At 43.0% G+C, this 23,417-nt stretch overlaps 1 protein-coding gene across 1 annotated transcript in view; it reads left to right on the top strand.

Annotated features, from left to right (window-relative positions):
- Positions 1-17,622, top strand: part of LOC128324251 (uncharacterized) — a 150,915-nt gene extending 133,293 nt beyond the window's left edge. The window contains exon 2 of the mRNA XM_053248578.1: positions 16,095-17,622. Within this exon, the coding sequence (XP_053104553.1) occupies positions 16,095-16,162 (68 nt within the window). The 3' untranslated portion in view covers positions 16,163-17,622. The remainder of the gene's footprint in view (positions 1-16,094) is intronic.
- The last annotated feature ends 5,795 nt before the right edge of the window (positions 17,623-23,417 follow it).

Raw genomic sequence — 23,417 nt, 5'->3', positions numbered from 1 at the left:
GGGGACAGGGAGCCATCTTATTTATTTATTATTTCCCTGTGTAAACTGCTTTGGAAACTTTTGTTGAAAATTGGTATATAAATATTTGTTGCTGTTGTTTTGAACATGCTCTGCTTTCTTGAAAGGGGAATGTGCCCTGAATGAAATTGTTCATACCTGCCTTCTCTTTAATGAGTATATTAGGCATACTCTTGATTTACCGTTTCAGTTCTTAGTTGTGGCAACCCACCTATATAATGTATTGTATATCCCAACAAGGCTCACCTGACATCTACTCCTATGTCTTAAAGGTAAAGTGTGCTGTCGAATCAGTGTTGACTCCTGGCGAGCACAGAGCCCTGTGGTTGTCTTTGGTAGAATACAGGAGGGGTTTACCATTGCCTCCTCCCGTGCAGTATTAGATGATGCCTTTCAGCATCTTCTTATATTGCTGCTGCCGATATAGGTGGGAAACATAGTCTGGGAAACATACTAGCGGGGATTCCAACCGCAATCTCTGGCTTGCTAGTCAAGTCATTTCCCCACTGCACCCTTAGGTGCTACTACTCATATATCTTAGGGACCGTTTTATTTTCCCAGGCCTTAACCTATGTAATGTTTTATGCTACTTCTGGTTTCTCTGCTGTTTTTATCCTGCTGACATAATGTTGTTTTCAAGATTTTTTTTTTCATTGTAATTTTAGTCAGCCACCCTGTAAATATGTGTATTGAAATTGGGTCATTCATTCATTTTGGGTCATTCATTCATAACATTCATTTTATGTCCATGGAATGTTTTCTGATTTGCGTCCCTATCTCTACTTTGGCTACCCTGCTAGTCTTACTCCAACAGATACACCCAATTTGTAGATCGGGCAAAGGGAATCCAAAGTCCAGCCATTTAATGCTTCAGAAGAAAGGAATTTCTTCTGCAGTGATAACCAACAAAGAAAGGAAGAGAAGTTCCTGCACTATTTCCTGGCCCAACCAGTGGCTGACATCCTAATGAAGTGCCCGTGCTCTGTGAGGAGTGCCGGCACTTCTGTGCTGTAGGCTAGCTAGCAGCATCTGCTTGTTGCAGGGATGGTGGGAAGGGTGATCTCCCCCACCCCTGGATGCACTTCCTGAAGTGAGTATGTGGAAATGCACCTTGCGACCTGAAAGTGGCCCCCTGAGGGCTGCATGAGCCTCAGCGACCTACTTCAGGATTTCAGGGAGCAATTCCAGGGGCAGGGGAGATTGGCCAAAATTTCCCCATTCCATCCCCGTGCTAGCATTTCCTTAGTCTGGAAGGGAGCAGCAGCATGCATGAAGCATCAGTGCATTGTTCGTTAGGATGTCAGTGAATATCGCCAACCTCTACAAAACTCCCCAAACCAGGACCATTGGCATTTCTTTAATCAGAGAATTGCTTTCTTGATTAACTAATATGAGAGAGAGAGAGAGAGTACTATACCTACTGTGTTTCTTCCAAAATCTTGGCATTTGCGGGCTCCATCTTCCTGTGTCCTTCTAGTACAAACTATTAAATGAATGCTTCCAATATCTGGTCACAATGAGTAATGCCATTTTCACTCAAAATTTAAATACTCCTGTTCCCTTTCCTGAAGAATCTTGATGAAACCATACAACATACATGTTTGACATTGATGGAAAACTCCAGTTTCCCAGTTGGCAAAGTTCACCCATGCAGCATAAAAATGTGCAAATATTGCTAACAAAAATGATCCTTTGCATTTTATGTAAATCACCAGTCATGATCCCACAACTCTTTTAAATAGAATGTTTTCAGCTCAATGATGGTGAATGTCAGCTACACAAAGCAAAATGAATCTAATCCTCCTTGGAGACTAGAACAGTTGTAAAAGTAGACGCAGAATGCTACAGGGCCTTTCTGTTCAACATATTCAGGGCTGCTAAGAGATTTAGCATTTGTGTTAGACTGAAATGTATCCCAGAGATTTTTTTCCCCCTTGTAGCTCTCCTTTTGCTGTATGTGAGGTGAGGGAATAAGGGAGTCTTGTAAGTAGTTTTCAACCCCAAAAGATAAAGCAGAATTCACCTGCAGAACTTACAATTTGTTTTTCTCTCCATATGATTTTAAAGGCAGCATTATTCTTATCACCATGTTTAATTATGTTCATGTGAGTTTTATTTAATCAAAGGCAGAGGCACAAAAGTAATATTCAATTCTACTCCTGAATATACATTCCATATTACTATCGACCAAAATGTAGATAGCAGTATCCCCATACTGCTACTCTGAAATAGTAGAATAATCCATTCCTTGCAATCCATTAACTAGCCAAACTGTAAATGAAAAGAGGCAGTTAAATCATTAATACCTACAGTTAGTGCAAAAATGGAGCTGGCAAGTTTATGTATTTTGAAAAACAGAAGAAAAAAAGAAACTACCAGAGAGTTAAACACTATGTTTATAATGATGAAAGTTAACAATGTGGTTTGTGAACTTTTGAAAAACACAGAATTCTTAGTCTGGATGCACTAAAATGGGGAAAATAGATGTTTTTGGGAGAGAGCACAGCATCTAGCCCATTCTGCAGTCTCTTTCAGTCTCAAGGTCCAGTATAAAAATTAATTCTTGAAGATGAATTATAAACTGTACCATATTTATTGCTCTTTATTCTGCAGCATTATGTTGAAACTAGTATTTTTAAGCCCGTTATAATAACGGGCGCTAGCCTTCCCCCCCCCCCATGCGTTCTCTCTCTCTCTCTCTCTTGTGTTTGTTTGTGTCCCTTTTTTCCCCTCCCTGTCTGTCTCTCCTCCGTCATTTCCCCCCCCTCTCCTCTCCCTTGTCCCTGTGTCTCTCCTTCTTACCTCCCTCCCCCCCCGCTCTTCCCTCTCCCTTATTTTGTTCTTACATACTTATGAGGCTATGTTTTGTGTAATTAATATTCTTTATTTTTCTTGGTTTCCCCCCCTCCGCCCTCATAGTATTTCTTTATACACTACATTCTTGGTGAATATTTGTTCTGAGTCTGCTATTAGTCTTCCTTGTTCTGGGCCTTCCAGCACCCTGACCACGACGTCTTTAAAACTTTGCACTCTTGATAACGCTACATATAATTGTCTGTGGCTGAACACGGGTTCAGGCAAATAGATTCCGACTTTTTCCAGGGTTTGTCCTTGTGACTTGTTTATTGTCATAGAGAATGCTAATTTTACTGGGTATTGTCGTCTTCTTAAGGGGAATGGCAGGTCAGTGCATGTTGGTGCCAAAACAATTCTTGGGATGAAGACCATGTCTCCCTGTGCTGAACCTGTAATAACTTGTGCTATGATGATATTCTTTTCTAGGTTTGTTACAATTAGGCGGGTTCCATTGCATAAGCCTTTTTTGGGGTTAAGGTTTCTTAGAAGCATTATTATTGCACCTACTTTCAGGGTGAGTGTATGTTTTGGCATTCCTGCGGGTGTTTGGTCATTCAGGAATTCTGTTGGGTAGTTTTTGGCATCTTCCTCAGTGGTGTCATCTATTGAGTCTGAACTGAGGTAAGTTATTTTTTCACCCTCTAATATGTGGAGCACCTGGTCATTGATGGTGTCTACATCACTGTTTTTTGGGCAAAGGATGGATCTTTTTGCTATGTCTTGGACGTTTTGCACTTGAATTTTTTCTCTGAAAATTTCTCTAACGATATCTGTTCTGCATATGATGCTTGATGGGATCTCAATGATGTTTTCTTGTAATCCCTCAATGCGTGGTGTCTCTCCGCTGCCTACTGTGATTAGCTGAATTCTGGGTCCTTTGATCTTATATTGTTGTGAAGTCTTAGGATCTTGAATGTGTGCCACAGTGTATTGTTTTTTATGCAGGCCTCTACAATATGGGTTTGGGTCCCGTGCGGCACTACTGGAAGTGTCTGTCGGAAATCTCCTCCAAGTAAAAATAGTTTACCACCCATGGGTTTGTTGTTCTCCATGATTTCCTTCATAAGTTTGTCTACAGTTGTTATTGCTTGAGTGGGTGCCATCATTGACTCATCCTAAATGATTATTCTGGCTTTTTAAATGTTATTTGCATCTTGGGAGTTGAAGTGCATGTTAGACACGGAGTTTTCAAGTATTGGTACTGGCAGTTTGAATTGTGAGTGATATGTTCTGCCTCCTTGTAGAAGGTTTGCTGCTATCCCTGTGGAGGCTACAGGGAGTGCGAGTTCACTCTGGCCACGAATTGTGTTGAGTATGGTTTTATATAAGTATGTCTTTCCACTGCCTCCTGGTCCGTCCAAGAAAAAGCAGCGGTGTTCTAGCTTATCGTTTTGGCTAGCTGTTATAATTTCTTCCATGGCTGCTCTTTGCTCATCATTGAAGGTTTTTGACATATGTTCTGCTGTTTGTTTTTCATAGGCTTGGTTGTATGTCTCTGTTAGGTGCTTGGTATTATGCATGTTGTATGTCAAGCTGTAGTCTGTGCATCTCTTTCCATGGATTGTTAAAATTTTTGCAGTTTCCTGGAGGGCGAGGTCACGACATACTGTGCAATCTTTATTGTGCTGTAGATGTTTATGGACATAATCCTCGATGAGGTAGTGTTCATATTTTGTAAATAGCTCCTGCATGTTTTGGAGGGATGCAAAGACACAGATGTAGGCAAAGAGTTCTCTGATTTGCGTGGGCATGTTGTATTGTGCTGCATCTTCGAGTGTACTTTCCCACACCTTTTCATCGTTTATGAGTCCTCTTGTTTTTGCTGCTTCTTGGAAAGTTAGGTATTCAATTCCATCCACGGTTCTGAGGTTTCCATAGGATGTTGCTCCTGACACATGCAGCAGTAGGAGGCGTAGGCAATAGCGCTCTTGGTCTGTTTGCAAATTTGCAGAATACATTCTGCCAATCACTTTTTCAGCCCCACGCTGCCTAATTTTCCATGTGCTGTTGGCTTTGTCAAAGACATAATATACTGGGATGTCTGCGTATAATATGTGTCTTGCCTTCTCGTCTTGCTGATTTAATTTGAACCATGCTGTCAGTTGTGTTTCACGGCTTGCTGCTCTGTCGGTTGCTGCGCCAATGTCTTCTGGGTTGAAAATTACTGCTTGTTCATCTGGGAGATGCACTGCCAGTCTGTGTACTGTATGGGATTGGTAATGCATCTCGAATCCATTTAGTCGCCATGCTGCTTCTGGCGCACTGACATACCTTGTATCTAGGTAGGTTTTGATCTCATCATGGTTCAAAGTGTCTGGTTCTAGGATTTCTACTTTTGCGCAATCGTGGCCCTTGTATACATATTTGAATAGGTATTTTACACTCCTCACTGATGTGCAGACTTCGATGTTGATGTGGCAGTTATATTTTAGGGCCAAAAATGAATTATATGGTACAACCCATTTGTTATCTATTGGTTTTCCTTTCTGTATTTTGCTTTCTCCGGTGTTTCTTCTTCTGTATTTGGGGTATCCGTTGATGTTTGCAATAGTCTGTTCTTGGTACTCTTTTGGGAATTCTTTTGTGCATTTTTCATTCGACATACATGGTGAATGTCGATTGTGAGTTACACATGGTCCGTGGATCATATGCTTTGTTACTATTTCATGCAGCCGTGGTGTTTTTTCAATGTCCAGGATTTCTCCAGACACTATGTTATCGATGGATGTTTCGGTTTTTGGCTTATAGTGCTCAGTTAGGATGAGCAATATGTGCGCATGTGGCAAGCCTCTTTTTTGGAACTCTATGACATACACAATGGCTGTTGGTGGGCCAAATATATGTTTCTTGTAGATGTCATCAATTAGGGATCTTAGTTTCAGGTGGAAGACTCTTGCCACTATATCTGGTCGTGCTGCAGCAGTTTGGCCCTGTTCTAGGTTGTCTACAATTTCACTCCACTTTGGGTTGCATGTCATTGTGATGAAGAGATCTGGTTTTCCGTATTTTCTGACAATAGCCATGGCGTCCTGATAGTTCTGGAGCATGTTTCTGGGGCTACCTGCAAATGAGGATGGCAAAATAAATGTCTTTCCTGGAATTTTGCCTGTTGTATTGGCTGTTTCATTTAAGTGGTCCATCAATCCTGAGTATTTCTCAACTCGTAATTTTGGCTGATTTTGTCGTACGAAATTGAGTCTGTTGGCCTCTGTTTTTACATATGCATCTACCATGTACTGCTGCATTAGGCGTCCTGCATTTAGGAAGGCGTTGAAGTTGTCACTGATGGATAGACGGTGGCCATAGTACTGCATCTGGGTGACTCGTACTCTTGGTGCACATGGTTGCTTTGTTAAATTCTTTAAGGCTTGTGGCCTAAGTTGTAAAGGTATGTCTATCCCCCAGCTTTGTTCTCCATTGGGGAATAGTAATGGGTACACCATGGGCTCTAGGTTGGGATCGAGGACACTTATTCTTTGTGTAATTTTATGGTCTGGGTTGCCTGCTCCGGGTTTACAGTGGATTAGTAGATCTCTTTCCAGTGGTGGCTCTCCGTCATTATTTTTGAAAATAAATGCTACCTCATTATGCTGCGGTGCATTATAACGTCTTGGGTCATTTTCACAGTCTTGGACTATGGTCAAGGTTACTTCCCTAATTGCATTGCCTGTCTGTTCTGCATCCTCTTGACACTCTGTTTCTACTTGGTGTAGCATTTTGCAAGCCTCAGCAAAGGGATTGTTTTCTGCAAAATGTACACTTAGAGCTTGCATAAGTTGTGGGTTGATTTTTGTATTGGATTTATTATGTAATCTTCTTTCTGCCGCCTCTGTGGGGTCTAAGATGTATAATTGTGCATATTGTCTGTCTTGGCCCTGCTGTGGGTGCAACGTGCCTGCTCGGTGGCAAATTGTGCCATGTATTCAGTAGGGACGTGCATTTCGTTTCGGGCACAGATCGTTCTGTGCCTGAAACAACGAATTTCGGGTGATTCGGAGCCGATCCGAATCACCCCTGCGCACCTCCGAAAATTTCTGTGCCCGATCCGAATCACCCCGATTTCGTGGAAAAAAATTCGGGTGATTCGGACCTCCGTGGGCATGTCTGCAGCCTCCATTTTGTGGCTGCAGAATTGCCTTCTTCCTCCCCCTCCATTTTAATTCTGACAGCTCTTTGAATTTCCCGCCTTTTTTCTCCATTGACTTCAATGCAGAAAAATTTTCCCATTCACCTCCATTGGTGAGTGCTCCCAGCATGAGGGAGGGGTTACCACAGATGTGGCAGAGAGAGACTACAACTCCCATTTCCCACTGTCCCGATGGCTGGCCACCATCAAGACTAGGGACAATGGGAGCTGTAGTCGCTGTCTCTGCAGAAGAAATCTGTGGTGGGCCCCCCCCGATGCTGGGAGCACCCACTTGCCCAGTGCTGAAGGCTGGGCCGTAGGGCAGCGCACCATCCATCCACAACCTCAGAGACAGGCTGCTGCGTGTGCGTGTGTGGGGGGCACAGTCAGGATTGGAAGGGACATCCCTGGGGGAGAGTAGTGGCTCTGTGCAATGGGCCTGTGCCTCCTGGCGAGGGGGGCACACACACTGAGTGGGCTTGCCGCTAATTGCTAGCCTGCTTGCCTGCTAAAACTGTCATCATTGCTTCCTCCCATGAACAATTGCATTGAAGCTGAAATCTAAAAAAGGTCTGTCTGCTGCGTTTCTCAATGTGATGTAATTATTTCTGATTTCGGCTTGCTTGTCAGGTGATGTCTAGTTTACTTCTTTCTTAATCTTCATGCTCTCCTCTGTTCAAATCCAAATATGTGGTTTGCCTTGGTCTACTGAGCTATTAGGTTGTCGCCGCCGCCGCTGAGTGAGATGGTCTGCTCTGCTGCTGCCTGCTTTTTCTGGCCACAATGGGAGTAGTACTACTGCTGTGCCTGAAGCGGCACACACACACACATGCACCCACCCTCCCCTCCCCTCCGCCCAAAAAGCTGTGTTGCCAATGATGAGCTTGATGCTGGTGCAGCCCTCACACAAATGTCTGTCTCACGCAGACAGAGAGAGCACACATTGCAACCTGAGGCGACACAGCCCTTTTCAGCCCTAACCCTCTTGCAGAGTGAGTGCCTTGAGCAGCAAACCCGCACAGTGCACACACACAGGGGAATAAAGGCATCTTCTAGACTCCGAACTAGTGGTAATGTCGTATCATGTGATTGCACAGTTTTTCTGCCCAGTATCTGCGGCATGCATTGGGATGCAATCCGAAAAAGCCTGCAAAAATTCTAGCTTGCTTTGTTGCAGAGACCTCTTCGTGGTGTGTGGTGTTGTTGTGTGATGTGGTGTGGAGTGGTGTGTCCGTGTGGGGCCCGGTAAAGGACAGGACAGGTGCAATTCACTGTGCCTGTGCATGTGTGTGGGGAGATGCATCATTGCATTATGTTTCCAAATGAAGATCGGGTCATGTTTGCGAGTTGATTGACAGCATTTTATTTGAAGATTGTGCTTGCCCATACATAGATGTGGCGATCTCATGCCACAGAGTCAGACAGGAAAAGAAATGTCCAGAGACACGTGCGTGCTGCCATTCTCTTCTTATCTGCCATCATCATCCGTTACTCTTCAAAGCTGTGTGGGCGAGGAGGGGCAACAACAACATGCAAAGCCTTGCTGCTCCACTTGCGGAGTGTTGTTGTCTTGCGTGCGTCCTCCACATGCTATGCGTGTTCCCTCCTGGCTGTGCCTGTCTGTTTACTGTAGTGGGCGAAAAAAGTTTGGATGAGGTGAGGTTCAGGGCAGGGCACTGTTGCTGGACTTGGAGTGGGATATGGGGCAGCAGAGTGGGGTGGGGTGGGGTGGTAGTGCCTAATGGGTGTAGGCTGCCACCCCAATTTCAGGGGGATGGGGCAAAGGGCTGATTTTTTGTGATTTTTTGAAGTTTTTGTGTCTTTGGGGCAGATGGGGGGGCAGAAAGTGTATCTGCCCCAAAAGAGTGGGGTGGGGTGGTAGTGCCTAATGGGTGTAGGCTGCCACCCCAATTTCAGGGGGGTGGGACAGAGGGCTGATTTTTTGTGAATTTCTGAGGGTTTTGTGTCTTTGGGGCAGATGGGGGGGCAGAAAGTGTATCTGCCCCAAAAGAGTGGGGTGGGGTGGTAGTGCCTAATGGGTGTAGGCTGCCACCCCAATTTCAGGGGGGTGGGACAGAGGGCTGATTTTTTGTGAATTTCTGAGGGTTTTCTTGGGTGCAGCAGAGCAGAGTGCTAGATTGATTCATTCCCATACTCGTCATAGTAATTAAGGAGAGAGTGAGAGAAAAGTGAGAGTGTTAGGGTCATCTAGAGTTGAGAGTACTATATGTTGCATGAATGAATGAATCAATCACTCTGCTGCACCCAAGAAAACTTCAAAAAATCACAAAAAATCAGCCCTTTGTCCCATCCCCCTGAAATTTGGGTGGTAGCCTACACCCATTAGGCACTATCACCCCACCCCACTCTTTTGGCTCCAGGGTCCTTTTTGCTGATCCGAATCGATTCGGATTCGGATTCGGATTAAATCCGAATCCGAAACGAATCGGGGGTGATTCGGGTCAGCAAAATTCGGACACAGAACAGAACAAAGGTGATTCGGCTCGGGTCCCGAGCCGAATCACCGAAAACCCGAAATGCACACCCCTAGTATTCAGAACCATTACGGCCCATGGCCTGGTGGTGGCACAATGTTTGCTCCCATGGAGGCAAATGCTAGGGCACCGTTTAAAGATCTGACATTCTCCATGAAGTTCTTGCTGTGCTCATGTTGTCCTGCCATCAGGTGCTGGATGAGTGGGTTGGTTTTAATAGGGGGTAGGCTTACTTTTCCCTTTGAGCAGCATTGTGTGAATTTATGGTCTGTGGGTCTTTCGCCTTTGAAATGTTTAGCATTGCAGAATTCACATTTCTGGTCTAAGTTTCCACATGTGTGTGGTTGGATGTTGTCTTCCTGTATGTTTGCTATGTTATTTATTGTTTTTGTTGTGTTTATTGCTGCACATGTCAGCTGTTGTCGTTGTTTATGTTGGCTCTGTGTTTTTTTTTTCTTTCCTTTTTTTCTTTTTCCTGTCTGCGTCTTGTCACACCTCAGAAAATAAGGGAATAACATCCCTTCAGAAAACTTCTGAGGTGTGAATTCTCATTCAATGATAGCAAATGAGATTTTTTTCAATTAAAGAACTCTCATGACCCCACTTTCACTTTTTCACACTCTCATTTACTATGAATATCAATCTAGCACACTGCACCTAATGAAGAAAAACCTCAGAAATTCACCAAAATCCAGCCCTCTGCCCAATCACTCTGAAATTGGGGACAGGTGGTAGCCTCCACCCATTAGACACTATCTACCAGCCCACCCCACTCTTTTGGGGCAGATCCACTTTCTGCCCCCAATCTGCCCCAAAGACACCAAAACTTCAAAAATTCCCCAAAATTCAGCCATCTGCCCAATCCCCCTGAAATTGGGGTGGTAGCCTCCACCCATCAGGCACTACCACTCCACCCCACTATTCTGCCCCAGGCCCCAATTTCTGCCCCAATATGCCCCAATCTGCCCCAAAGACATGAAAACTTCAGAAATTCCCCAAAAATCATCCCTTTGCCTAATCCCCCTGAAATTGGGGTGGTAGCCTGCACCCATTAGGCACTACCACCCAACCCCACTCTTTTTGCCCAGATCCCATGCTATGCCCCCGAACTGCCTCAAAGTTACTAAAACTTCAAAAATTCCCCAAAAATCAGCCGTTTGCCCAATCCCCCTGAAATTATGGTGGTAGTTTCCACTCATTGGGAACTACCACCCCACCCCAAAATTTTGCCCCTGGGCCCTTTTTTACCCCCCAAATCGATTCAGATTCAGATTCAGATTAAATCTGAATCCGAACCGAATCAAGGGTGATTCGGGTGGCCCATATTCGGGCACAAAACAGAACAGGGGTGATTCGGTTCGGGTCCTGAACCAAATCACCGAAAATCCAAATTCTTGTAAAAGGGAATCCTAGTCATATTCCCCTTTACAAATATTACCCCTGAGCTGGCCTGAGAGCCTGCTTGGCTTGGATTGATGACCAGACTGGACCCAGTTTGGCCAAGCCCAAACCTGGACCAGGCCAGGTCGGTGTCACGAGCTCACCCAACTGAAGGAGCTGACCATAGATTTACAACACAATAGCCAGTTGTAGTTGCAGCTCAAGTTTCAGCTTTACTGATAAATGTCAAGTTTCAACAAACGGTGATTTGAATATAGAAACAAGACGTCAAAGCACCACACTCCCAGTAAATATCCTATGACTCAGGCTTTCTAGCAAAACTCCAGAAGTCCAAATTCCAGGGCCACAAATTATCTGACAAAAAGCACAAGGCTGATTAGACATGTTGTTTCCAGCAGTCTGATCAAGGCACAAGGTGCCAAATTTATAGACCATGGTTACCTGCACATAATCAGCACTCCACCCCTGCCAGCTGCCATAAATTCAATCTTTCTCATGCTGTCTTCTTGCCAATAGTTTTTATTTTATTTTTTATTTTTATTTTTACATTTCTATACTGCCCTTCATTAAAAGAAAACCCCAAGGCAGTTTACAAAAATTAAAACATACAATAAAAGCAATAAAAACACCATGCAATAAAAACACCAAGCTAAAAACATATCAAACAAGCACAAAAAACAAGACAACAGACAATAGTTGGCTACTTCTTTGTAATTCCATCACCTACTGTTGACGCCTTTTCCACCTGCATCCTCTAGGAGATAACAGCCCTTCATTCTCTGGCTCTGATCCTGATCCTTCCCTCCAAAGATCACTCGGCCCTGCTGGCTCCTCCTGCGGCAGACACTCGCCCTGGCCTGTCTCAACTACCTCCCCACTCAGATCACAGACCTGATCCTCCTCAAGCGCCTCTCCACTTCCACTTCCTGGTAAGTCCCTTGCCCCCCACTCCTCTTCAGAGTGCCCAGGTGGAGACATGACAGTTGGTTCAAATCTGATCCAGATTCAAACCAATCTGACTGAATGGCCAGCTCGCTCACACACCACTAGCTCAGACCTACATTTTTGCTCTTTCAAATTTAACACCACTCATACACTCAAAGTGTCAGCACAGCACATTGGGTGAAACTTCTGGCAAAGGGACTAAGAGAGAATAGAGTTTTGTGGAAATGTGAAGCTGCCTATGGAAAACAAGGTCTATCATGTGATTCTCCCTATAAATATCCTACCGTTCCTTGCTCCAGTCTGAGAGCAGTGCAACTATGAGACAAACAACATGATTGGTTAGTGGAGTGGATAGATATAAGTTTATTCGGTCATTGACTAGCAAATTAGTGGAGTGGATGTACTCTTTAATTCCTTCCCTCTCTCTGCTAGAATATGAGATACAGTGGTCCTGTTCAGATGTTCCATGCCCCTCCCTCCACGTTTATGAGAGCTGCCTCTCTGCAGAGAGGCAGGAGAACTGGCTGTGTAGACTTCCTTCTTGATAGAAGGACAACCTGCACAGCCAATCGGGCTTCAACAAGGGAGGAGCTTCATCCCTGAACTCCATTTCCGTGGAGCCAAAACTGTGATGTCAACATCTAGATGTAAAGCTGGAGTTTGCAGCACCCAAACTGCACTCTGAACCAAAAGTTGAGACGGGAATTCCGGGAGGGAAATGGCAGGTCCCTTTCCCCCGCAAACTCAATTTCCCCTAATCTGGATGTGCAGGTAATGGAAACTGGAGGTTAAGGGGTCTCCAGTTTCCTTTTATGTCTGAATTCCACCAGTAGTAATGGGAAAACCAAAACCTTTGGTTAATGCAGTGACTGCTAGTATAAGATTGAATACTCTTTAGCTGTTTCCCCCCTCCTTTATTCCGGGGGGGGGGGGCACAGTCCATAATTTATTTATTTATTTATTATTAAAACTTTTATACCGCCCTTCCAAAAGGCTCAGGGCGGTTTACATTAAAACACCATTAAAATCAATTAATCATTAAAACAAAAATTATAAAACATAAAACAATAATTAACAATTAAAAGCATCATAAAACAACAATTAAATATTCAGAACTATTTAAAAACAAGTTTTTAAAAAGCTGAAAAAGCTTTTTTATAATGAAGGAGCCTTCCCTAGTAGTACTTGTGACTTAGTCTCATGAAAAGCAACAGGACAGGACTTAAGTTAACTTGCTCCATTGGTTTCAGTAGAACTTAATTATGGCTAACTTTAGCTGAATTGGTGCAACTGGCCACAAATATCAACTTCAGTATCATTTAATTCTAGAACCATTTCCATGTCCTTTCACTGGAATACATTGATAATTATGTTACATTATGCCCTGAATAGGCTCTTGGTGTGAGTTTTCTATTTTTAACTTTTTTATTTATCTTTCACTTGGATCTTGTACTGCTGCCTACAAGCTTTCTGTAAAACGGGTTTTTGTATATGGTATTTTGACTTTTCCAAGAGTTTTTATCTAGATTTCAATGAAATAAATTGGTGTTTCAAGTTGCAGTACAAAGATGTGTATATGTATGTGTGTGTGTGTGTGTGTGTGTGTATCCCTCATTATCCATGGTCCCAGCACTCATGGTTTTGCACATCTGTGGTTGGGTCAAAGGGACTCAGTTTCTTTATTTGTGTGGCAAAAATGGGGTTATTTTCACCTAGCCGCGGCTCTTGAGTGGCCAAAAACGACTTCTGATGTCATTTGCTGCTGCCATTTTGTACTGCTAAGCCATTTTGTGGTTCTTTTCTGTTAAAAAAAGAGAGAGAGAGAGAAAGAGAGAGAAAACTCTCAAAAAGAACAAAAATTGGAGGATTTGGAAGTTTGGGGGGCATTGCTTGAGAGCTGGAGAGAAAGGTCCTATGTCTATTTCTGCTCCACCGTACTTTTTCTTTTAATTTTCAGCAGGAACACAGGAACTTAACCCCCCAGTCCCCATAGGATTAACATATCTTTATTTGCGGTTTCATTATCTACGGAATTAGGTGGAAACAGAACTCCCACAAATAAAGAGGGCCTCCTATATAGTGTGTGGCCAAACAACATACACCTGGCCACAACATTGCTTCCTGCACAGTGGCTTATTTTTTGGCAAGAAGAATGCCAAAGGAACAGGAAAATGAAATGCAAAACAGGAAGCAAAGTTCTAGCATCCCACATATATATCTCCCTTTTTTGTATCTCAGTCTACATCTATAGATCTACTATATACCTTATGTTAAAAAAAAATATGGGAGCATAATCTTTTGATCCTAGTAAAATAGGTTTCCAGTCTAAATACTGTAGACATTTCCGTGCTTTGAGTCAATAATTTCTGTTTCTTCTTTTGACCATTTAATTATTGTTATGTTGGTTTTATTTAGGTTTGTCTGTTGTAGAAAATACTGGGTTTGGGTTTTTTTTTTTTTTTTTAAAATTGGCCTATTTTTGGCCTCCAGTGACTGTTGCTGGTGTCTATCTCATGTTTCTTTTTAGATTGTGAGCCCTTTGGGGACAGGGCTCCATCTTATTTATTTGTTATTTCTCTGTGTAAACCGCCCTGAGCCACTTTTGGAAGGGCGGTATAGAAATCAAATGAATGAATAAATAAATAAATATTGACCTTAATAAAAATTGATTGGTTTAAATACAGTGGACTGGATATCTACTAACGTGCTGCCCTAACCCTGGGTTTTCTTCATACTGCTGCATGATGTACAGGATGTGCTGCTGTAGACTTCCATGTGATTTTGTCTTCCATATACTACTCGCAAAGGAGGACAGTACTACTGGATCTTTGGGGCAGAATAAATGTTACAAAGAATATGGAGGTGAGGCTTTTTCAAAAAACAACGGTCCTCTGTTCAGAGTCCATCTTCTGAAATGTCTAGTTTAAGCTAGTGACCGGCAGGCAGGCTGGCTAGCTCTGCTGACCGCCAGGAGGCAGTTAATCCACTCAGTAGCTACTGAGGCAAAGCTTTCAGCTAGACAAAGCCTTGGGCAGGGCTCAGGAGAGGGTGTTGCAAAGCTGAACTTGATGTTATGGAAGGGGAGAGGGAACATAGGAGTGCCTTGTACTGAGTCAGACATTGGTCCATCTAGCTCAGTATTGTCTACACAGACTGGCAGTGACTTCTCCAAGGTTTCAGGCAGGAGTCTCTCTCGGCCCTATCTGGAGATGCCAGGGAAGGAGTTTGGAACCTTCTGCATGCGAGGATGCAGGTGCTCTTCCCTAAGGGGAATATCTGACAGTGCTCACATGTGGTCTCCCATTCAAATGCAAACTAGGGCAGACCCTGCTTAGCAAAGGGGAAAACTCGTGCGTGCTACCACAAGACCAGCTCTTCTCCCTATGATAGCAACACAGGGAATTGAACACAGGGCTGCCATTTTCAGGAGTAGACCCAAGTTACATAGAATGTGCAATTCCATTATTAAAATGCTATACTATCTTATGAAATGCGAAAGGAATACATAAAGGAAATGCAAAACAGGGAGCAAAGCTCCAACATCCCACATCTCTCTCTCCCTCCCCCCGCCTCGTCTCTCGGATCTCAGTCTATTTCTATGTATCCACTATGTACTGTATTTTAAAAAGCATATGGGAACATAATCTTGTGATGTTAGTAAAAGAAGTTTCCAGAATTCTGAAAGACAGCAGCTGAGAAATTAAGCCAGCTCTCCATGAAGAAAAATCTTACAGCACAGTTGACATCCTTTGGGCTGGTTACCAACATTTAATTCAAGTGTGAGGATTCATAGAGCATTTCTTGTTTAAAGGACATTTTTCTAATTATATTGTGCCCAAGTCCGCTTTCATAAAGCATTCTTCAATATTGCCAAAGAAGTTGCTGTTGCTGTTGAAGGATGAAGTACTGATGATCAAAATCAGTAAGACAACTCCATGTGACTTAAATGAAAGTCAAAAAATTGGATCCTAAAGGAGTAGCTGAAAAGTCTGGAAAGAAAGTCGTAGATAAATTTGGTTGGTGACAGGAATTCAGATACAATAATGTGTGTGTATACATGGGCACGCTACTTGAATAGTTTATTATGAGATTATACAATATGTTAGAATAACGACTGTTCATAGAAGTTCTCACGAATATGAAATGGGGAGGCCACTTAAAGAGTAAATCTGAAGAGATGGGAATTGAGTCTTAAACATTTTAATATATTCAGTGAACATCATCTCCTAACTCTCTTTATCACTTTTCCCCAGGAGTAACCTGTTCTAAAGTGCACATGCCTCGTAATCAGGAGTTCACACCTCTGCCTACTTCACTCTAAATTAAAGCTTAAATGAAGAGTACTTCTCAGCTCAAATAAGAACCTTCCTCAAATTTCTTTTGGTTCATATCCTCATTTCTGAAAGTGATGACCTAATCATATTAATTATAATAAACGATTCCATTTTTATGTCTTAGTACATTTCATTCCGATTTGTAAGTGTCCATAAAAGCCTTTCTTGCAAAACTGAAAATGACATTGGATCCAGATGCAGGCAATTTGAATCTGCAAAATCCAATGAATATTAATTGTACAGAGACTATTGCAATCAACCCTAAATATTGTCCACACTCACATTTTTCCTGTATGCATATGACAGAGGAAAGTAATATCCAAGAGTAAGTAATCATATGAACAATGCTTAAGTGGGATACATTCTGAAGTAATTTAAACTTCCATTTTATATGTCCACTGATGTCTTTTTAACAATGATGGGAAATCTCACAAACAGCAGGAATGTGCTGATTTTCCAGAATGGCAGAAGAGTGACAAGCAGAGGAGGGTCACCCATCACCATCACTTAACTTGGGTAGCCAACTGACTAAAAAAAAAAAGCTGGTTTGCTCTTCTGCCTCTACCAGCATCTTTTGCTGCAGAAATCAGATGCATAGATAAGCACTGCCATCTGCTCTGTAAGCCATATGAATGTAAGCTATATAAATGCAAGCCTTGTGGTATGCAAGGACAAGGCAGGGGAGTAGAATTGGGAATATTAATAGTTTAATGAAATAGATATTATGTACAGAGAGGCGAGTGCAGACTGCTTTTCCGTGCTCTTGCTGCTGGCTGCTTGTTAGCCTCACCTCTGCTCCAGGACTGGAATACAAGTAACTAAAGCCCCATTCGAAAGCTGGCCTGGATCAAGGAATGGATTAACCAAAAAGTCCACACCTGCCACTGGATAACAACTGAGGAGCAGAGGGGAACCAGTTCACATTGCAAGCTATGAGAAGCTCTGATTGCACAGTGGCTTTTACCAAGCTACATGGCCAAGGATATAATCAGGATTGAGTCCAACAGAGGTCTTTCCAGAGGTGCAGCACTGTAATGCCTGCAAAACACAGACTGAACCTATAGACTGGATCTGTCCTTGGCTGTTCCTGGACTAATACATTGATAGGACTTTCACTCAAGCACTGCTACTCAGCAGTAATGGAGTAGCACAGCACTCACTGCCACATGGGCTATGAAATAAGCATATATCATATTGCTGATATATTTTTAAATGCTGCTAAGCTTTGTGTAATGGCAAGCAAAGTGTGTCACAGGATGATCACTTCACTTGATTAGCAAGCTTTATGTGTGATAGTTTTATGTAGGCATAGGGTTTTTGTTTGTTTGTTTTTACCTTGGGTAGTTTCTCTTGTGTTTCGATTCAATTTTCTGAGGGGTTATTAATTAATTGGTGGTAATTTGTAATTTGTTCTGGTCATTGACTGAAATAAAGATTCATTCATTCATTCATTCATTCATCTTTTTGCAACATAACTGATTTGTTGCTATGCTATGATAGGTTGCGAGATTAGCATATCTCTGCTGAGCACACACAGATATATCTGACCTCACTGATTAGGTGGTCTTGCCCCAACTCAGCCTGTCTACTAAAAGTGAGGTCATTCTGAAAATCAGATGTCTAATTGTGGATTTAGGCACCTAATTTCAGGCACCCAGTTGTGACACTTGTGGTGTATGCCTTTCTTCACCAGATTCATAATCAGCAGTAATTGCCACCTGAAACTTTATTCATATTTTAAGACTTATTTCTGTAGAATGTTCTTAGCGATGAATGAGCAAATGGATTGATGTCTAAGGAATAATAATGAACTTATTTAAAAGGAAATTAAATAACTCATGGCAATGCCAATTATTGACAGACTTTAATTCTTGACTTGATTTCACAATAGAGTCCAGTAGGCAAGTGAAAACCCAATCACACTTGACATTTGAAAGCTGCCATGTTAAAAGCAAGTGGGAAAACGTCTGGGAAGGCTACAGGAAAACAAACTGGTTTGGGCAAACATGCCCATCTCTCTTAAACTTAGTAGCTCAGGCTAAATTGTCCATTCCTATTTCCAGTTTCAGTTGCTCTTCATACTCAATTTTCAGGCATTATCTAAAATGATGGTTTTGATGTTGTGCCTGTATTTTGAAATGTAATTGGACAACTTTCCAAAAGCTTGTCAAGCTAATTTACAATAAACAATCATAAAACAAAGCCATCCTCAGCCAAAATATATTTACTTGGAAGTAAGTTCCATTGAGCTCAGTGGGGCTTGCTCTGTGGTAAGTGTGTTTAAGATTGCATTCAATCATCAGTAGCATCAATAGCAGAATATTAAAACTTTTTTTGACAATCCAGCTGACAATGTAAATAAAGAAGGTCTTCCAGCTAAACTAGATATTACCTGGAGTTCTATGCTTAGAACTCTGTAAAATTTGCCTCAAAAACATACAAGGTTCAGGGGTGTAGTAGCTACAATTGAAAAAAGGGGGAGAAATGTCCCATGGCCCCTAAGGGAAGGGGGGTCCACTGGCTGCGTGACAGCTTGCTCTTTGCTCTCCCCTCTCTGAAGGAGGGCAGGGGTCCGTGGCTGGAGCCCATCTTGCACTTTTCTTCTAAGGCCCACTCCAATGTTGCTATACCAGGCCTGCTCAACTTAGGCCCCCCAGCTGTTTTTGAACTACAGCTCCCATAATCCCCGATAGCCAGGGATTATGGGAATTGTAGGCCAACATCTGCAGGAGGGCCGAAGTTGAGCAGCCCTGTGCTACACCCTTGATACAAACCACTGGTGGCCGGTGAAGGCAGTGCTGAGGGGGCAGCTGCCTCCCCTTGCCTAATGGTAGTTACACCCCTGGTAGGCACCTTTAAAATTAAATTAGCAGGTGCTTTCCAGACTTACCACAGCACCTGCAAACTGCCTCAAGCGGTGGTGCTCTGCCCTGCATCCTGTGCAGGGTGACAGGGCGGCCCTGGCATCTGTGCCTGTGTGGAGGCCATTTGCATGGTCAGCAGCACCATGCTTACCATGCAAATGGCCTCTGTGCCACTGCTCTATGCAGGATGCCGGGCGGAGCACCACTACCCCACACGACAGGCCAGGTGGAGTGCCACTCCTTAAGGCAGCTTGCAGGTGCTGCAGTAACACTGGTAAGCACCTGCTAATTTACTTTTAAAGTTGCCTCTCTCCACCGCCCCCAGCGCCACCTTCACTGGCTGTCACTTAAACAAACAGTATATAAAGGTTTCCTTTTGTATGTACACCATCTATTCATTTATGCATAAGAATTCAAGATTCAGAAAATAAAAGTAATATTGTGATCAAATTCCAGATCCACAACTATAAGAACATGTGTTAGAAACAGAAAGTCATCTAATATTTCTTTCAAAATTACAGCAAAAATGGACGGCTCTTGTCTATCTCCAGTGTTGTGATTTGGAATGGAGTAATTCAAGTACTTCTTATGTGCTGTGCAGAAAGAAAGAATTTTCTCTTTCAATTTACAACTTGAAATAATGGGAGGGAAATGTTGCAGTGTTTGTTCTCTCTTCAAAGTCAGTCTTGTCTTCTTCTTCTTCTTCTTCTTCTTCTTCTTCTTCTTCTTCTAGGGAAACTTTCAAACTGCTTATCATTCAATACATATTAAAGCCTTTGCTTGCCCACATGATTCCGATTTATTTTGAAAATGTTCTTGAAGATCATCTTGATTCTATCCTGACTGTAAAATGCCATGTTGCCTCCATGAAATTATACAAAAATTCAAAGGAAATTGGTAGCTATTTTATAGTTCCCACACATTTTATTCCTTTTCAGTATGGGTGCCATATTGGTTGTCTGTGAATCAACCAGATAGTTAAATGTGTCCTTATGCTGTGTAGTGCTTTACCCTTTATGGAGATGACAGCTGGTCTTGTGGTAGCAAGCATGACTTGTCCCCATAGCTAAGCAGGGTCTGTCCTGTTTGCATCTGAATGGGAGACTTGATGTGTGAGCACTGCAAGATATTCCCCACAGGGGATGAAGCCGCTCTGGGAAGAGCAGAAGGTTTCAAGTTCCCTCCCTGGCTTCTCCAAGATAGGGCTGAGAGAGATTCCTGCCTGCAACCTTGGAGAAGCCGCTGCCAGTCTGTGAAGACACTACTGAGCTAGACCGACCAATGGTCTGACTCAGTATATGGCAGTTTCCTATGTTCCTATGAGAACTACTGGCAAGATTCCTCATACTAATGTGCTGTGCAAGGCTGATGACATAGGCATTAATGCCCAAGTTGGGGAAAATAGTTAATGTATGTAAAGATGCTTATTTCCCTTCTCATATATGCAACAGAAAACTAATTGTCTTCCCAAATCATGTGTATATAAAGGGAACCTGACTTTCAGATGGCTGTTCCTGCATCAAATTTACATACTCACACACAAATTTACATACAAATTTAATATAGAGGCAGGTATTAATGCCTGTATTAGAAAATGTAATGAAACTAACAGTCCTGTGATATGGAAAAGCACCTTCATGAAATGCCAAGTATGTTCTTCCTTTCTTTGCCAGAGGAGAGAGGCAGGTGGAATCATGGTTTCTGTGGGAGAAGAATACAGCTGATTATTGTTTCAGCTGTTTCTATTTTGGGTTCAAGGTGTTGGTCACAATTCTTACGTGTGTAAGGCAAACTATTGGCGAAGAGAGAAACAAAGCACTGTGCCCAAGAGAAAACATGTCTAACCGGTCTGCGATTCACGACTCTAAATGTAGTCTAGGCTAATGTGACTGAAATGCTCGGAGGCTAGAAGAGAGAAGAGTCATGAGATAAGTAGCTAAGAGACTGCAGCTGTTGAGTGTAAGAACATGCAAGATTAATTTGGGCCCTCAGGGAGTAGCGGAACACTCACTGCCACCTCATCAGGCACAGCTGTTTTCTCTGCTGGATGTGAGCTGGAGGGGCCTCAAGACACTGAAGAAGAGCTGGCTTATGCCAGCTGGAGAGTTCTCACTTTTAGGGTTGGCAGGAAGAGTCAACAAGGGGAAGCTGGGGTTTTTTTAAAACAACGCCCACACCTTACACATTTTATCATTAGTTGTGGCCACTGATGATCTGTGACAGTCCATGCTATTGGCTTTGTTATTTTATGTAGTGTGAGATTAACTACTTTCCTGCTAAATGCAGTTTTTGACGTGGCAGGTACCAGGGACAGACTAGATTCATGAGGGGGACTAGGGTAGCTTCTCTCATCATTCCTTCATTTCATTTCATTTCATTTCTTTATTGTTAAATTTCTATATTGCCTTTCATTAAAAACAATCTCAAGGTGGTTCACAGAAAAGATAAAAACAAGACTATAAAAATCACAGAATTAAAATATTAAACTAGAATATAAAACTACAAATTTGATTAAAAAATTAAAAACAAGCACAAAATAAGCGTTAGTCTACCAGAACATTTTGTACAGTAGTCAGAGGTTGTAAGCATCATGTTTTGACCATGTATATAGGAGTCTATATACATGGTCTAGTGATTCTGCATGGGACTAGTGATTCTAATGTCTAGTGATTCTGTCTAGTGATTCTGCATGGGACTCTCATGTAAAACAGCAGGATTAACCATCCTGTTTTAGTGCTACCATATACAGCATCAACATTTCAGAGCAGGATCATTAAAGCATGTATGTGTGTATCAGAGGATGACCAGATCTCTCATCACTAGATCTCTTATCACTTGAATAATCAGTGGGATGAACTGTTTTACACTGAAAAACAGTGTTAAATCAACAGGTGATATCTGTGATGCCTCACACAGAGAAGTCATTGCTTTATGATATAGTCAATCAGTAACAAACATGCATGTGTAAACTGGCTTAGAGTTACTACATAAGAATGATGAAAGCAGTAAATGCTTTGTATGTGTACTATGCTGGAATAAGGAAATTAGCTATTATCCTCCAAAGGTTTGCAATAAGAGTCAGCTCCAGAAAATAAGAAATTACCTTTTTAAAACCCATGCATTTAGAAATCTTAATATCTATATAGAGAAGCTTCCTATCTCACAAGAACTCCAGTTTCTTTAGATTCCTGTAAAGATGTCCAGAATGACTTTCCTAATATCCCTGAAGGGGAGGAATAAATAACTACTAGCTGACCCTGCACAGACCATCTGTGCACTAGTTGGGGCCAGCTGTGTCCCCCCCCCCCGCCAGCTTCGCCTGCTGGCCACCATTATTTCTCCACGCCATCAGCACCACCACCTCCTGCTCTGGCTCTTTCTTTCCCTTCCACTTCCCCCCACTTCCACCCCAGTCCGTTCCCCGTAGTTCAGTTCTTCTTCTCCATTCCATTCCCCATTCCATTCCCTGCCAATACCCCCTCCCTTCTGCCCCAGTTCGTTCCCAGTCCCCCCACCCCCATTTCTTACCGGCTTTAAAGCCGGCCCGTCTCCTCCTGGGCCATCTCCTCTTACCATCCCCTCCCAGCTGCCTCCTCACCCCGCCGCCACCTCACCGCCGCGGCCAGGCCTGGAGCTGCTACCTCACCAGCCCAGCCGGGCCCGAAGCCACCGCCGCCTTGCCAGATCAGCTGGGCTCAAAGTTGCTGCTGCCTCACTAGCGCGGCCGGGCCTGAAGTTGCTGCCGCCACGCCAGTGCAGCCAGGCCCGAAGCCACCAACACTTCCCCAGTGTGGCCAGACCCGAAGCCCTCACTGCTGCCTCACCAGCATGGCTGGGCCTGAAGCCGCCACTGCCTCACCAGCCATCCTTCACTTCTGGTCCACCACTCATCCAGTCTGCCACGCATCCCCACGCATCCAACTGTCCGGCTAAGATAAATAGTTATATAGATATTTCAAGTTACTAGTGATTTGCTGCTTTTAATTTGACTTTATTTTAACTAACTAACTAACTAACTAACTAATTAATACCACCCTTCATTCTAAGACCCCCATGGCAGTTAACACGTTAAAAACAATAATAAAACAACAATAAAACATCTCCAATAAAATAGACAGTCTAAAGCAGGGTTTCTTAACCTTGGGACCTCAGATGTTGATGGCCTACAACTCCCATCATCCCTAGCCACAATGGATATGGCTGGGGATGATGGGAGTTGTAGGCCATCAACATCTGGGGGCCCAAGGTGAAGAAACCCTGGTCTAAAGAACAGGGGAGCAACCCATTCGCCAAAAGACTGGATATAAAGGGCAGTCTTCAGTCTTGTATGAAAGACTGGGAGAGACCAGGGGCATAGCCACCAGTGTACACATGTGCC

The sequence above is a fragment of the Hemicordylus capensis genome, chromosome 4 (assembly GCF_027244095.1).
Source record: "Hemicordylus capensis ecotype Gifberg chromosome 4, rHemCap1.1.pri, whole genome shotgun sequence".
Lineage (NCBI taxonomy): Eukaryota > Metazoa > Chordata > Lepidosauria > Squamata > Cordylidae > Hemicordylus > Hemicordylus capensis.
This window is presented reverse-complemented; position numbering and strand designations above follow the sequence as displayed.